This window comes from Eumetopias jubatus, unplaced genomic scaffold (genome assembly GCF_037043125.1).
Source record: "Eumetopias jubatus isolate StellerSeaLion01/CBP00866 unplaced genomic scaffold, mEumJub1_p1.0 scaffold_8, whole genome shotgun sequence".
Lineage (NCBI taxonomy): Eukaryota > Metazoa > Chordata > Mammalia > Carnivora > Otariidae > Eumetopias > Eumetopias jubatus.
The window spans coordinates 90,716,035-90,728,345 of record NW_028274814.1 but is presented as its reverse complement, the minus strand read 5'-3'; the positions used below and the strand labels follow the sequence as shown (position 1 = coordinate 90,728,345).

Genomic DNA, 12,311 nt, shown 5'->3' with positions numbered 1-12,311 from the left:
CCTTTTCAAAAAATTAAAACAAAAATAGAGTGATGAGACATACAGCTTATTCCCTTTTCTTTACCTTAATTCTTAATTGTCTGAATTGAAGGGAAAATGAGTAGCATGAATGAAATAAGAAAAGGGTCTGGCCACACTACAAAGCAGACTCTCAAACCAGAACCAAAGTTGAAAATGTGTGGCTCCTAAATTGGTCAACACTTCACAAGAGTAAGCCAAGCAACACAGATTGTTAAAGCTGAGATTTGTCATCCTGTAGTAACTGCCAACCTTCACTGTACTTCAGAAGGATGTATTTTGCTCAAAAATTTCTCCCAAACTATCCCTTAATATATTTTGAAGTTCAGGAAACTAACCAGGGTTTCTGAGCAACATAAGAGGGCCTCCTGCAGTAGCTCCAATTAGTCTGACCAAAATTTCAAGCAAGTTACATTTGCACATATTCACCATATTTTTTTCTTGATCCTAAGGCAAGTATGTGAAGCCACTGCCTGCATATTGTGGTTTCTTGAAATGATCTTGGTGAAAAAAAACAAAACTTAGTTACAGTTAATCAATTTAATTAACTCCTCCAGTTAACAGAGCAGAGGAGTTGCTGTTCTCTTCTAGGTTCCTTCAGTGAAGGTAAAGTCTAAACAGTGAGGGGCACCCCGGTGGCTCAGTCAGCTAAGCATCTGCCTTCGGCTCAGGTCATGATCTCAGGGTCCTGGGATCGAGTCCTGAGTCGGGCTCCCTGCTCAGCGCAGAGTCTGCTTCTCCTCCCTCTGCCCTCCCCACTGCTCGTGCTCTCTCTCTCTCGAATAAATAAATAAAATCTTAAAAAAAAAAGTCTGAACAGTGAAGTGTTGTCTCCTGCTCTACTTTGTGAGGAATCTAAAAGTAAATCATTGTTCCTGAAAACAAGTTCTAGCCCCAGGTAGGTTACAGTTAATTGTGTAACTCTATCATTATGCTTCCTTGCATCGTGTAAATGAATGGGTTGGACAGGAAATGTTTAAAGTCCCTCCCAGCTATAAAGTTTTAATTCATAATTTAAGTTGTTGCTGTTTTCTATTACAGGTCAGATGAAAGAACATCAGATGTAGATACAGGTTCCATATTAGTGACGGCAGCACTTTTTCCTGTTGAAACCTACTGCATGACATGGGGTCACATCAAACTGAATTGGCATTTCCTCACGATCCGTCTGCTACCAAAATGTACTATTTGTAGTTCAGGCAGCAGAGTGGTCGAAGAACAACAGATTTTCTTAGCATTTCCTGTACATATGGCATGTAGATGAGTATGAGATTATCCCTGGGAAAATACTGCAAATAATAGCTGTCAATTCCTAGCAACTAACAACATGCATTATTAAAAACAAACACAACCTCTCACTCAGTCCATGGGTTTCACCTCACAGAATGTGTCTTTTGATTCTTTTGGTTCCCATATGGGAACCAGTATTTTTTTATATGTGTGCCACGATACTTTTGCTGCAGAATTCAAACATTGCACAGAATACTAAAATCCAGATGATCTCCAAACCTTCTGTTAGCCAGTTGTTACGATCTATTCCCCTGCTAAGCTTTTTGCCAGATGCTAACAAGCAACATGGTCAACTGGCTTTTGTTTCATACGCTTCTCCAGACAAGCTGGCTTCTTAAGAGCCGCCACAAACAAGAGATTAACTTCTCTGGATTCTAATCTTTGGGAAGTTGACTAACACACATGCAATAGTCTTTCTTCTCCTAGCTAACACACTCCTTTTAAATTACTGCTTGAGGTTCTTTTGTCCCTGATTTAAACCTATCTATTCCTTGACAACTTGTATAATTCGTAATTCTACCCCCTCTTACAATTGTGCCCTATACTTTTCTGAACATGGTTTTTTCCATACTCCTATTGCATTACATTTTAATTTTCTGAGAACTCAAATGATACAGTGTTTGTGAATTCATTATTAAAAAAAAAAAAAGTGAAAGCAAAGATGATTTCCCCACAACCGGGTGGCCAAAAGAAAATGCAAAAAGCTTGAAAATTTTACTAAGTGATTAATATGAACTGACACAACATCTTCAATCAGACCCAGAGATCGTTAGAACTGAGAGAATCCAAACTCTTCATCTTACAAGAAAACCAAAAGCCAGAGAGAAGCTATGTGACTTACTCAACATGATATATCTAACTAGATGGATTTACAGTTTTACACATAAAATTACACATTGTCACCTACGATGGTTCTTTTCACAGTTGAGAATAATTCCATGAAGTCTGTTCCCAAAACATGTGCGGGCAGCCACAGTGGCAAAATCCCATACCTGGAGTCATTCCTTCAGATGAAACCATTATCTCAGAAATTCTGAGATTCGTGCAACTGGTATTAGGGAAATGGGAGAGAAAAAGAAAGAACAGTACTCTGGAGTATTAAGTTCTAAGTCAGAAGGTTAAAAAAAAAAAGCACACCTAATCAAAACTGACTCTTGAAATCACCCATACCCCGAAGTCACCCAGAGACTCCAACATATGTGACTTTATTCGTTGGGAACAGACCTATGTCTTCTCTTCTGAGTCCAGCACAGCCGGGTTTTCCTTCAGCAATCGAATAGACCACATCTTTTGTTTATCGACAGATGAAATAGTTGGTTGGAATTAAAAGAGGTGGTTGTTCCAAAACCACATACCTTTAAGCAGTGGGACTAGCACTCTGCTAAGGTAAGGTGCTTACCCTTACAGAGGGACTCAGCAAATAAAACAAAACCAGAGTCCTGGATTTCACATCCTTACTAAGGAATCTACTCTCACTGTGCAGGATGGCTTGGCCTCACGCACTATGTCACTGTCATTTTTCTCCCACTCATTTTTTGATTTTGCTTAGAAGTACAGGTGAACTGGTGCCATTGAAGGTGTGCATAATTCGACTCCATTGTATTGCCCTATTCCCATAACTGCATATGGATATAATGATCTGGGTTAGAAACAGGAGGAGTGGAAATAGATAAAGTCTGGACACAGGTCCTGATGAGAAGGGCAGGTCAGGTTAGGAAAGAGTCTGAAAGTAGCCTGAAGACTGTAGGTATATGTAAAAATGAGGAAGGTTGAAGAGAATGGAGAAGATCACTTTCTATGGGACAGAATTTGTTCCAAAAATAATCCTCATCATGTTCATAATTTTTTCTTGGATTGGATTTGATAGACACATTTTAAACATTACAACACATCCCATTTTATTGATTTTTTTTTAACATAGAGGGCCTTTATCTCAAGCATATCAGTAGTCATATAACAACAGAATTCATGGTCTGAAAGAAATTAATCATGAGATTATTTTTCATATAAGGACTTAATCATGGACAAATGACTTTAGAGCAGAAATAACTAAGCCAATACTTGAAAGTCCATTCTGCCAGTCAGCGCTCCAGGCAGCAAGGAAACCAGACTGCCATCCCTCAGAGATCTACCACAAAGAGCCATGTGGAAAACCTGCACAAGGAATGGTGACTAGGAGTTCCGCGTTAGAATGAAACGTTTTAGGCTGTGTTGCACTCATTAAGAAAGATTCTGCTTCTTAAGAAGTTTACCTGTCACTAAGGAAATAATTACTTCTCTGCTAATATAACTTCCATGTCAATGTAACCAGTTCCTATAAGTATAAATTATATTAATTACAAGCAGTTAAAAATCATTTCCTGAACAACAGTGAGCTCAAATCCATTATTGGGGTTAGCCTAAAGAAACATGAGTCCCTGGGCTTGCACACTACGTCCGTGGCCTTGATGAGTTGGTCCAAATCTACCCTCGGGTGATGGAGGGTCCCCCTCCAGGTCCTCTCACAGGACTCCAAGCATTTTCACAACTTGACCACACAAAAGAACACCCAGGCTGTTCCTGCCTTTCCCAAGGCAAGTAAGGAATGCCTCCCTCAGCCGCCCTTTTGTAAGACTGTATCTGAAAAAACACAGGTGTCTCCATAGCAATTGTTATTAACTTTGCATTGAATATTCCAAATAACAGCAGCAATCTCAACACTCCATCCATTGTCTCAATAGGCAAAACCACCCAGGAGAGACCACAGAACAAAAACAAAACAAAAACAAAAACAAAAACAAAACCCCACACAAACACAACAGAGATATGTGTTCATTAAACACTTCGACAGCAACACAAAATACTTGTACTAGAGAGAAAACCTATTTTTGAAAACCACAAGGCACATTAAGTAAAAATGCTTAATCAACCTTAATTAGGTTCCTTCATTAGCTGACAATGTAAATGGACTGAAACTACTACTTAAACATTCAAACCATTTTACATGCAAGTAGCTTCCTGCAAATGATAAAGCAATATGCCCGTGTGAATGTGAAAGATGGCACTGAATTCTGGCCCATTATAAAGGAGGAGTCAGATTCCACTAGTCCCTGCTTGGCTTAGCTGTCAGGCTTTTAGGGAGCTGTTTTATAAAAGGCGGACTCACCCTAATAAATTGTGAACAGTGTAAATGTCTAAAATCGTCTGCACTCAATAAAGCTCTAGACCACTTGGTGTCCGGACTCCTTAAAAAAAAAAGATATATATATATATATATACACACTACATATACTATATATATATATATATATATATATAGTGACAAAGATACCAGTTAAAAAGAATAATAAGGAGGAGGAAGAGGGTAACTGGGCAGGAACCACTAGCTGCCGCCTGCCTCCCATGTAAGTTGCCCGGCTGAAGGTGGTTAAGTTAAAGCCAGTTCCCTAGTGGAGATGCGCTCTGGCAGTCCGGGAAAGCCACCCGGTTTCCAGCTCCCTGTGGGCTTTACGGGACTAGGAATGGGACGGGGATTGGCTTGTACGAACCCCCGGGGTGGCTCAACCAGAGGCTCTGGCTGTCCTTCACCGCCTTCTTCCAACGCAGACACCAAGTTAGAAATGCAACTCCTCGAGCACAATGACAAGAAGGCACACAAAAGGAGCAAGGCAGCCGCTCCCACCCTTACCTTTGACTTGACTTTCATACTCGGCTATGATCTCTTTGTCCTTTTTGAATCTGCTCGGAGTGGACATTATCCAGCTGTTCTGGGTTTGCTTTCAGTGGGCAAGTTCTGTTAGGCTGTCACAAACCGGTCTCCTTGGAGAGGCAGAGAGTTGTACTCCCACACACCGGGAACCCAGAGGCAGCACCGACAGGAGGTAAAGGAGGAGGAAGAAGAGGAGGCGGAAAAAAGAAGCGAGCCGAGGGCTAGATTAACCCTGGCGCTGGCACCATACTCTCCGGTTCGAGCTGCCGTCGGTGATTCGGCGGGGAGCCGGGCTCGGGGCCGGAGAGGCCCGGTGCGCAGGCAAACTCCGGCGAGCGAGCGGCGGGGGGCGTCTCCCTGCCCACCCCACCCGGAGCCGGCCACTTCCTCTACGGCCGCTGGGCGGACGCGGGGTTCGCGCCGGCGCTCCGCACCATTGTTAGAAACCCGCACCGGGCGCTCGGGGCAGGGCCGGCAGTGGAGGGCGGGCGCCGCGACCCTCCCTTCCTGCTCCAGCCGCCGGCTCGGGCGTTCGGGGGTCCCACCCGGACCGGGATGCCGCTTCCGTGGCCGCCGCTCCCCCGTCGGCAAAGGCGGCTGCTAGCACCCGGGCAGGCGAAAGCAAACGTAATCCTAGACCGAGTCCCCGCTGCTGGTCGGGAGGGCGGCCGCTGAGCCGCTCGAATGCGTCCTGGGCACAGCCCCGGCGGAGTTTAGGTCTCGACAGCCAGCGCCGCGAGGGGCCTCTGCCTCCTTGGCCACGGGGCGCCGAAGCTCCCTCTTTCTCCTCGTCCCGCTTTCCGCTGCTGCCCCCAGGAGGCCGCCGCTGCCCTGCACACTCGCACGCGCACCGGGAGGAGCCGCGCCCCCGGCGGCCGCAAAGTTGCCGGCGCGCCCACGGCCCGCGGCTCCCAGCGCCCAAAGAGCAAGCTGTGGGCGGCGGCGGCCCGACCCGCCGCGCGGGACTCGGCGAAGAAGAGCAGGGCTCGCGGGAGGGGCGGCGCCGCGGCCCGTGCCCTTCGCCCTCGCCCCTGCCACGCTCGGTGAGGAAACGCCGGCTGGTCCGGAAAGATGGATGCCTCTCGCGGCCACCCGCGGCCCCGCCCCGCGCGCCGAGCCCGGGCGGCCGTGGGCAACGCCCCCCGCGCCTCCCCGGGCTGTGGCTCGGCTCGGCTCGGCTCGGCCCTCCGGGCGGACCGCAGCCCCCGCCGCTGGAAAGCCCCTTCCCGACCCCAGCCGTCTTGGGCCGAGGGAGGGGGTCCTGGAGGGGCTTTTTCCAGAATCCATCGGAGAAATCCAGAGTTGGAGCTCTCCCTGACGGGAAGGGATGGGAGTCCAAAATGCTGGACCCCAGTAGGAAATCTGGAGGTTCACTGAATTGTGCACGACTCGGCTGCCAAAAAAAAAAACCAAAGGAGGGTGAAGCTCTTCAGTCGAGATGGAGAAAAATACCCATCTTGAACACAGTATTCTCCCCATCCTAGAAGTAGCCCCGGGAGCTGAGGTGGTGGGAAAGGCGTGGTCACCAGCTTTGTGAGAGACGCAAGTACCACTCGGGACCTTTCCTGTCTTCTTTCTAATCACTTCTGACATAGCGTGGGCCTTATCAAAGCGATTGTTCAGAGGCGTGTCCAGTATACAGATGTTTTCCCTGCAAGATCTAAACAGAGTAGGGACTTTTAGACTTTGATCATTCATTCAAGTATCCAGTGATAAACTTTGACGTTCTTACTGTGGGCCAAACACAAAGCTAAGAGCTAGGGACTTGGAGATCAGGTCCCTGGTCCCTACCCTAAAGGATCTCAAAGTTTACTGTATAAATAAGTAAATAAAGTACAATAATGCTGTAAGAGAGAAATACTCGGGACTTTGGGAGCCCTGAAGGGGACAAATGGGCTGCAAGAGGTTTTGGGAGAAGTGGTATTTAAACTGGATTTGAAGGATGACTAGTAAGCAGTTTACCGCCTCAGAGAGTTCCGGAAGGGGTTGGGTTCTAGGGGGAAAAGGAACATCATACTTTGGGGCAACTGGAAGTACAGTTACAAGATGTCCTCCACTAAGATACCAGATCTCTCATAGGAGGTGAAAAACATTTTGAAAGTTTAAATATATATTTATGTTTCAACTGATATTGTGTGCACATTGTTTTTAATTGTACAGCTTTTTAAACTTTAATTAAAAAAACTTTTTTAAGGGGTGCCTGGCTGGCTCAGTCAGTGGAGCATGCAACTCTTGATCTCAGGATTGGTTGTAGGTTCAAGCCCCAAGCTGGGTGTAGAGATTACTTAAAAAAAAAAAATCTTTTAAAAAGTTTTTTTTTTCCATTTTGCCAAACAAGAGGTTAACTATGGAACTCCTGGCTGCCCTAATTTCATGTGGAACTGTCTTATGTAAGAGTGTTCAGTGAAGAACCAGAATATCTAAAGCAGAGAGGCTCTGAAGGAAGGTCAGGGCCAACTGGGGGAGACCTCCTGTATTGAGCTCTTGGACACAGTTCTGCAGACAACAGGGAACTTTTTAAGTAGAGAAGTGTCATGATTACATATATGTTTTATAAAGGTAACTGTTGGCAGTGTGGAGGGCTGGGTTGGGCATGGGGAGAGAGAGAGAGATCAGAGATAAGCAGCTTACTTTGGTGATGATTGCAGTCAAATATAAATGTGATTCATATCATCCATCCATGGTGCAACTGGGATTTATTTTATATTTGCACTTGGCAAGTACAACTTGGCAGCAGAGTGCAGCCCCTAGAATGAATTGTTGGCTGAAGCTAACCCTGAACCACTGTGGTAGGCACAAGCCCCTTAAAGACAAGAGTGTCTAGAGGTGACTCCTAGCTCTGCAATTTCCTGACTGAGCTGATAAAAAGCACCTCTCCAGGCCTCAGTTCCCTCATCTGCACAATGGGTTAATGCCTAGCTCCTGGGGATGTGATATGCGCTTACTGAGATAGTCCTTTAAAGAGCTTATAGCAACGACCTGGGGAATGTTAGTTATCTTTGTGATTATTATCTCAGTTTTAATCTTCTTTGAAAGAAAGCTATTTAAAAATCAGAGACAGGGGGCGGGGCGCCTGGCTGGCTCAATCAAAAGAGCCTGTAACTCTTGATATCTGGGAGGTGAGTTCAAGCCCCATCTTAGGTGTAGCAGATTATACTTAAATCATTAAAACTTTTTTGGGGGCGCCTGGGTGGCTCAGTTGGTTGAGCGACTGCCTTCGGCTCAGGTCATGATCCTGGAGTCCCTGGATCGAGTCCCGTGTCGGGCTCCCTGCTCAGCGGGGAGTCTGCTTCTCCCTCTGACCCTCCCCCCTCTCATGTGCTCACTCTCTCTCTCAAATAAATAAATAAAATCTTTAAAAAAAAATCATTAAAACTTTTGTAAAAGATTAAAAAAATAAAAATCAGAGACTGTATCTTAAACATCTTTGATTTCATCATGTCCAATAAACCATCAATAAATGTTTTTGAATGTTAATGTCTTAATATTAGTAAAACGCCATCTTACTGTTGTTGGAAATTGGGTCTCATCCACTAAACAAAGCATTTTGCATACATTCTTACAAGAACCCTGCAAAGGTGGGGATCCCATTGTCCTCATTTTACAGATAAGAAACTAGAAAGCCCAGTAAATGTGTAAAGACCTGCCTCGGCCAGCATTCCAGCCCATATCAGCTTGCCTCCAAAGTGCATTTTCCCAATTTTCTACTCTGCTTGCTGTGAATCTATGGTTCTTTAAACTTGTGAGGCAGGTTCATGTGCAGTGAAATGTGTATGACTGGTTCCTGGTTTTCGCTCCATGGATCTCTTCTGATCCAGCCATGCAGCGTGATTAACAAATCAATTGTTCTTTTCATAGTTTTCTCTTTTTCAGGTTCTCCTTATCTTTCCCATATTTAGGAGCCCACTTTGGTTCACAAAGCTGGATATGGAGAATGCCTGTGACTTAAAATCCAGAAAGCCAGGGCGAGCCAAGTTTGGGAGACAGGCAACGGTGATTCGAATTCTATACCTTTGCTCCACCTTGTGGTGGCTGTTTCCTTAGCTGTACAGAAGGGATAGCCCCCTAAAGCTCCTGCTTCCCCAGCCATACTCCTACTCTATGGGGCCCATGATGAGAAGTTTAGAGTGCCTGATAGTAGGATCCCTACTACTTATTCATCCACCCTGTTATCTAGTATTTGCCTTTCAGAACCACTCCAAATTTCCAGAAGTACTAGTTAATCTACCATGTGACCATATATCCTGGGAGTAGTTAGGAATATACCCACAGGTCTTTGCAGCCACAAAATAAGCCACGCACCTTGCTACAGTACCACTTTGGCCCAATCCTAAATAACTTAAATCATTTTTAAAAGTTAAATACAAACACATTAAGGAGTCAATGCCAAATTCACACAATTCTTTTAGATACAGTTTCAGTGTCTCAAAGTAGTTTCATGTCTGAAGTAGGACATTCGGCTACTCCCCTGCCTGTAAGGGATACCTTCTCCTCTGTCTGTTGGGATGGAAAAGTGGGTGAAGCCCTGCCAATAGCCTCGGTTTTATTCTTGGATCCAGCCAGAGCATCAGAACAGCAACTGTTGTGCGTGCACATCTTATGTTGTCTTGACTCGGTGACCCCTTGGCTTCTCAAATTGCTTGCAGTAGCGCTTTCACTGAATTGCATTTTGGTATCATGTCCTGGGGCAGTGTTTTATAAAGTGTGATCTTACCACTGATCACCTTCATCAGGATCACCTGGGGAGTCTCTTTAGCTTTCAAACATTCGGCACTTAAAGCCACATTTCTCCACTTTAATATGCATAGAAATCACTTGAGAATCTCATTAAAATAAGGTCCTGATGCCTTCAGGAGTGAGGCTTGAGATCATGCATTTCTAATAAGCCCCTAGACCATGCCAATAATGCTGTCATAAAGACCACACACTCGGGCGCCTGGGTGGCTCAGTTGGTTAAGCGACTGCCTTAGGCTCAGGTCATGATCCTAGAGACCCTGGATTGAGTCCTACATCGGGTCCCTGCTCGATGGGGAGTCTGCTTCTCCCTCTGACCCTCTTCCTCTCATGCTCTCTATCTCTCATTCTCTCCCTCTCAAATAAATAAATAAAATCTTTAAAAAAAAAAAAAGGCCACACACTCATAGGGTCCAAATTTTGGGTGAGGGGGAAGTCCCCAGGTGATTCCCATGCATGAGAATCTTTGCCCAACGGCAAGGGATACTAAATATCCTTACAAAACACTAGCTACATTTACTCAAGTAATGTTGATGACATGGTCAAGATTTTTAATTTTTTTTCAATTTAGTGTATCTCCAAGAAAGTAGACTGTTTTCTCCTCCAAGATAATAAAACTTTTAACTTTTTCATCCATAAAATGGGGATAATAATTACCTTCATAGATTTGTGGCAGGGAATAAATGCAAAGTGTATATAAAGCAGTTAGTACCAAGCCAGGCACATAGGTGATAAATAAATGTTGATTGTTCTGGTCATCATCATCATTATTATTTGGTACAAAAAGCTTACTACCAAGTTCATAGCAAACTCAATCCAGTTATGGAGGACCTTTTGGTGCATTTATGTGTCCTATGTACCTCCTTGTTTAAACCTCCTGTGTTAATTGAGAATTTCTTTGGTTTTGATGGGATTGTTTTGTAATGTATTAGTTTACTGTGTGTCTGCGTTTCCTAGACACCACCTCAAATCTTTTATAGAATGATCTCTATAGTCTCTTCCATTCTAATCAACAAATATTTATTATCTATTCAGTTGCACAATATGACATTGCTGATATTTGACCATTTTTGACATAAAAGATGGCAAAGTTATATGATGCATTGTATTACCATGAGCCCCACACTCTGCAATTGGCATAAACAAAATTGACATTAAAAACCCACTTCCAAATATCCAAGTGAAAACTCCATTGACTCCTACCCAAATCTAGGGAAATCTCATTCATTCGTAGTTTGGATGAATCCAGTACAGTTTGCCAGGTAGTCAATCAAGAAATATTAATCATTGTTTTAAAGGAAACTTGGCCCATAATTTAACAGCAGCTTGTGGAAATGGACCGTATAAATAGCCATTTTCCCTTTTCTGGCAACATAGTAGAAAAGACAAGCTGTCAAAAGATCTTGCCAATTTCATTCTGATGCACTTTTCCTGATAGGGAAGAGGGTAGAATGTAACAATAAAGGTGAGTTTGGATGTGGCCCTGGAAGCCTCAATGCAAGAGATACTAAAAAGAGACAGCAGGAGAGAAAGGATGGAAGAGAAAGAGATAAAGAAACTAAAGGTCACAGGGAGAGAAAAAGCAAAAGAGAGCAATAAAATGCATGATTCTTCCAAAATGTTCAGTTGTATTATTTAGCTCCTCTCTGCCAAAAACACTCATCTCTGATTTTCAAGAAAACTCTTTAAAGCTAAAATAAATGAGGGCTTTTAAATACCTTTAATTTTCTTTGAATAAAACTGCTTTGTAAAGATTTTAACCATCTGCTCTAAATCACCTGTTTCCATTTTGCATGAATCGTTATTAAAAATAGCATTTGCTTTGTGTAATCCCATATTTATAACTTCCAAACACCCACACATCACAGTCTTCTCATTGGAGTGACTATCTTCTGCTTTGAAATTTCCTACAACTTCCCATGTGGTTGCTGCATAATATAAACGGAATATGAATATTCAATGAGCCCATCCTGATGAAAGTATTAAATCCAATCACTTATACCAAAAAAAAAAGGTATTATTACTCAGAGGAAAACAGCCAAAGTTAGACAAGAAATGGCAGCTGCATTTCAGTTATCAGAATCCGAGATGGATTAGTATGTAGAGCAAACCCTAAAAAAAGATTTATTATACCAAGAAGTGCATGTATCTCTAATGCTTGTATTTTAGGAAATGAATAGCAGACTCCACTCCTTCTGCCATTATACTTTGGCAGCAGACATTTCAAGGCTGCCTAATTTTGTTACCTCTTTTGCAGAGAAACCAGCCTATGTAAATGCTCCTCAGGAGTGTACCAGAGAAGCCAAAGGCTGGTAAATAGAACCCTATTTAAATACAATGGAGGGATGCCTGGGTGGCTCAGTCGGTTAAGCATCTGCCTTTGGCTCAGGTCATGTCCTCTGGGTCCTGTGATCGAGCCCCGCATTGGGCTCCTTGTTCAATGGGGAGCCTGCTTCTCCCTCCCCCATCTCCTCTGGCTCATGCTCTCTCTCACTCTCTCAAATAAATGCATGAAATCTTTTAAAAAATAACATAAATATAATGGAGACGCTTGCATGTAAAAGAATGTCAAGGTATAGTT

General features: G+C 43.7%; 1 protein-coding gene across 1 annotated transcript in view; it reads right to left on the bottom strand.

Annotated features, from left to right (window-relative positions):
* SRGAP1 (SLIT-ROBO Rho GTPase activating protein 1) overlaps window positions 1–5,343 on the bottom strand; it is a 263,998-nt gene extending 258,655 nt beyond the window's left edge. Inside the window, exon 1 of the mRNA XM_028110990.2 lies at window positions 4,976–5,343. Within this exon, the coding sequence (XP_027966791.1) occupies window positions 4,976–5,042 (67 nt within the window). The 5' untranslated portion in view covers window positions 5,043–5,343. The remainder of the gene's footprint in view (window positions 1–4,975) is intronic.
* Window positions 5,344–12,311: the final 6,968 nt, after the last annotated feature.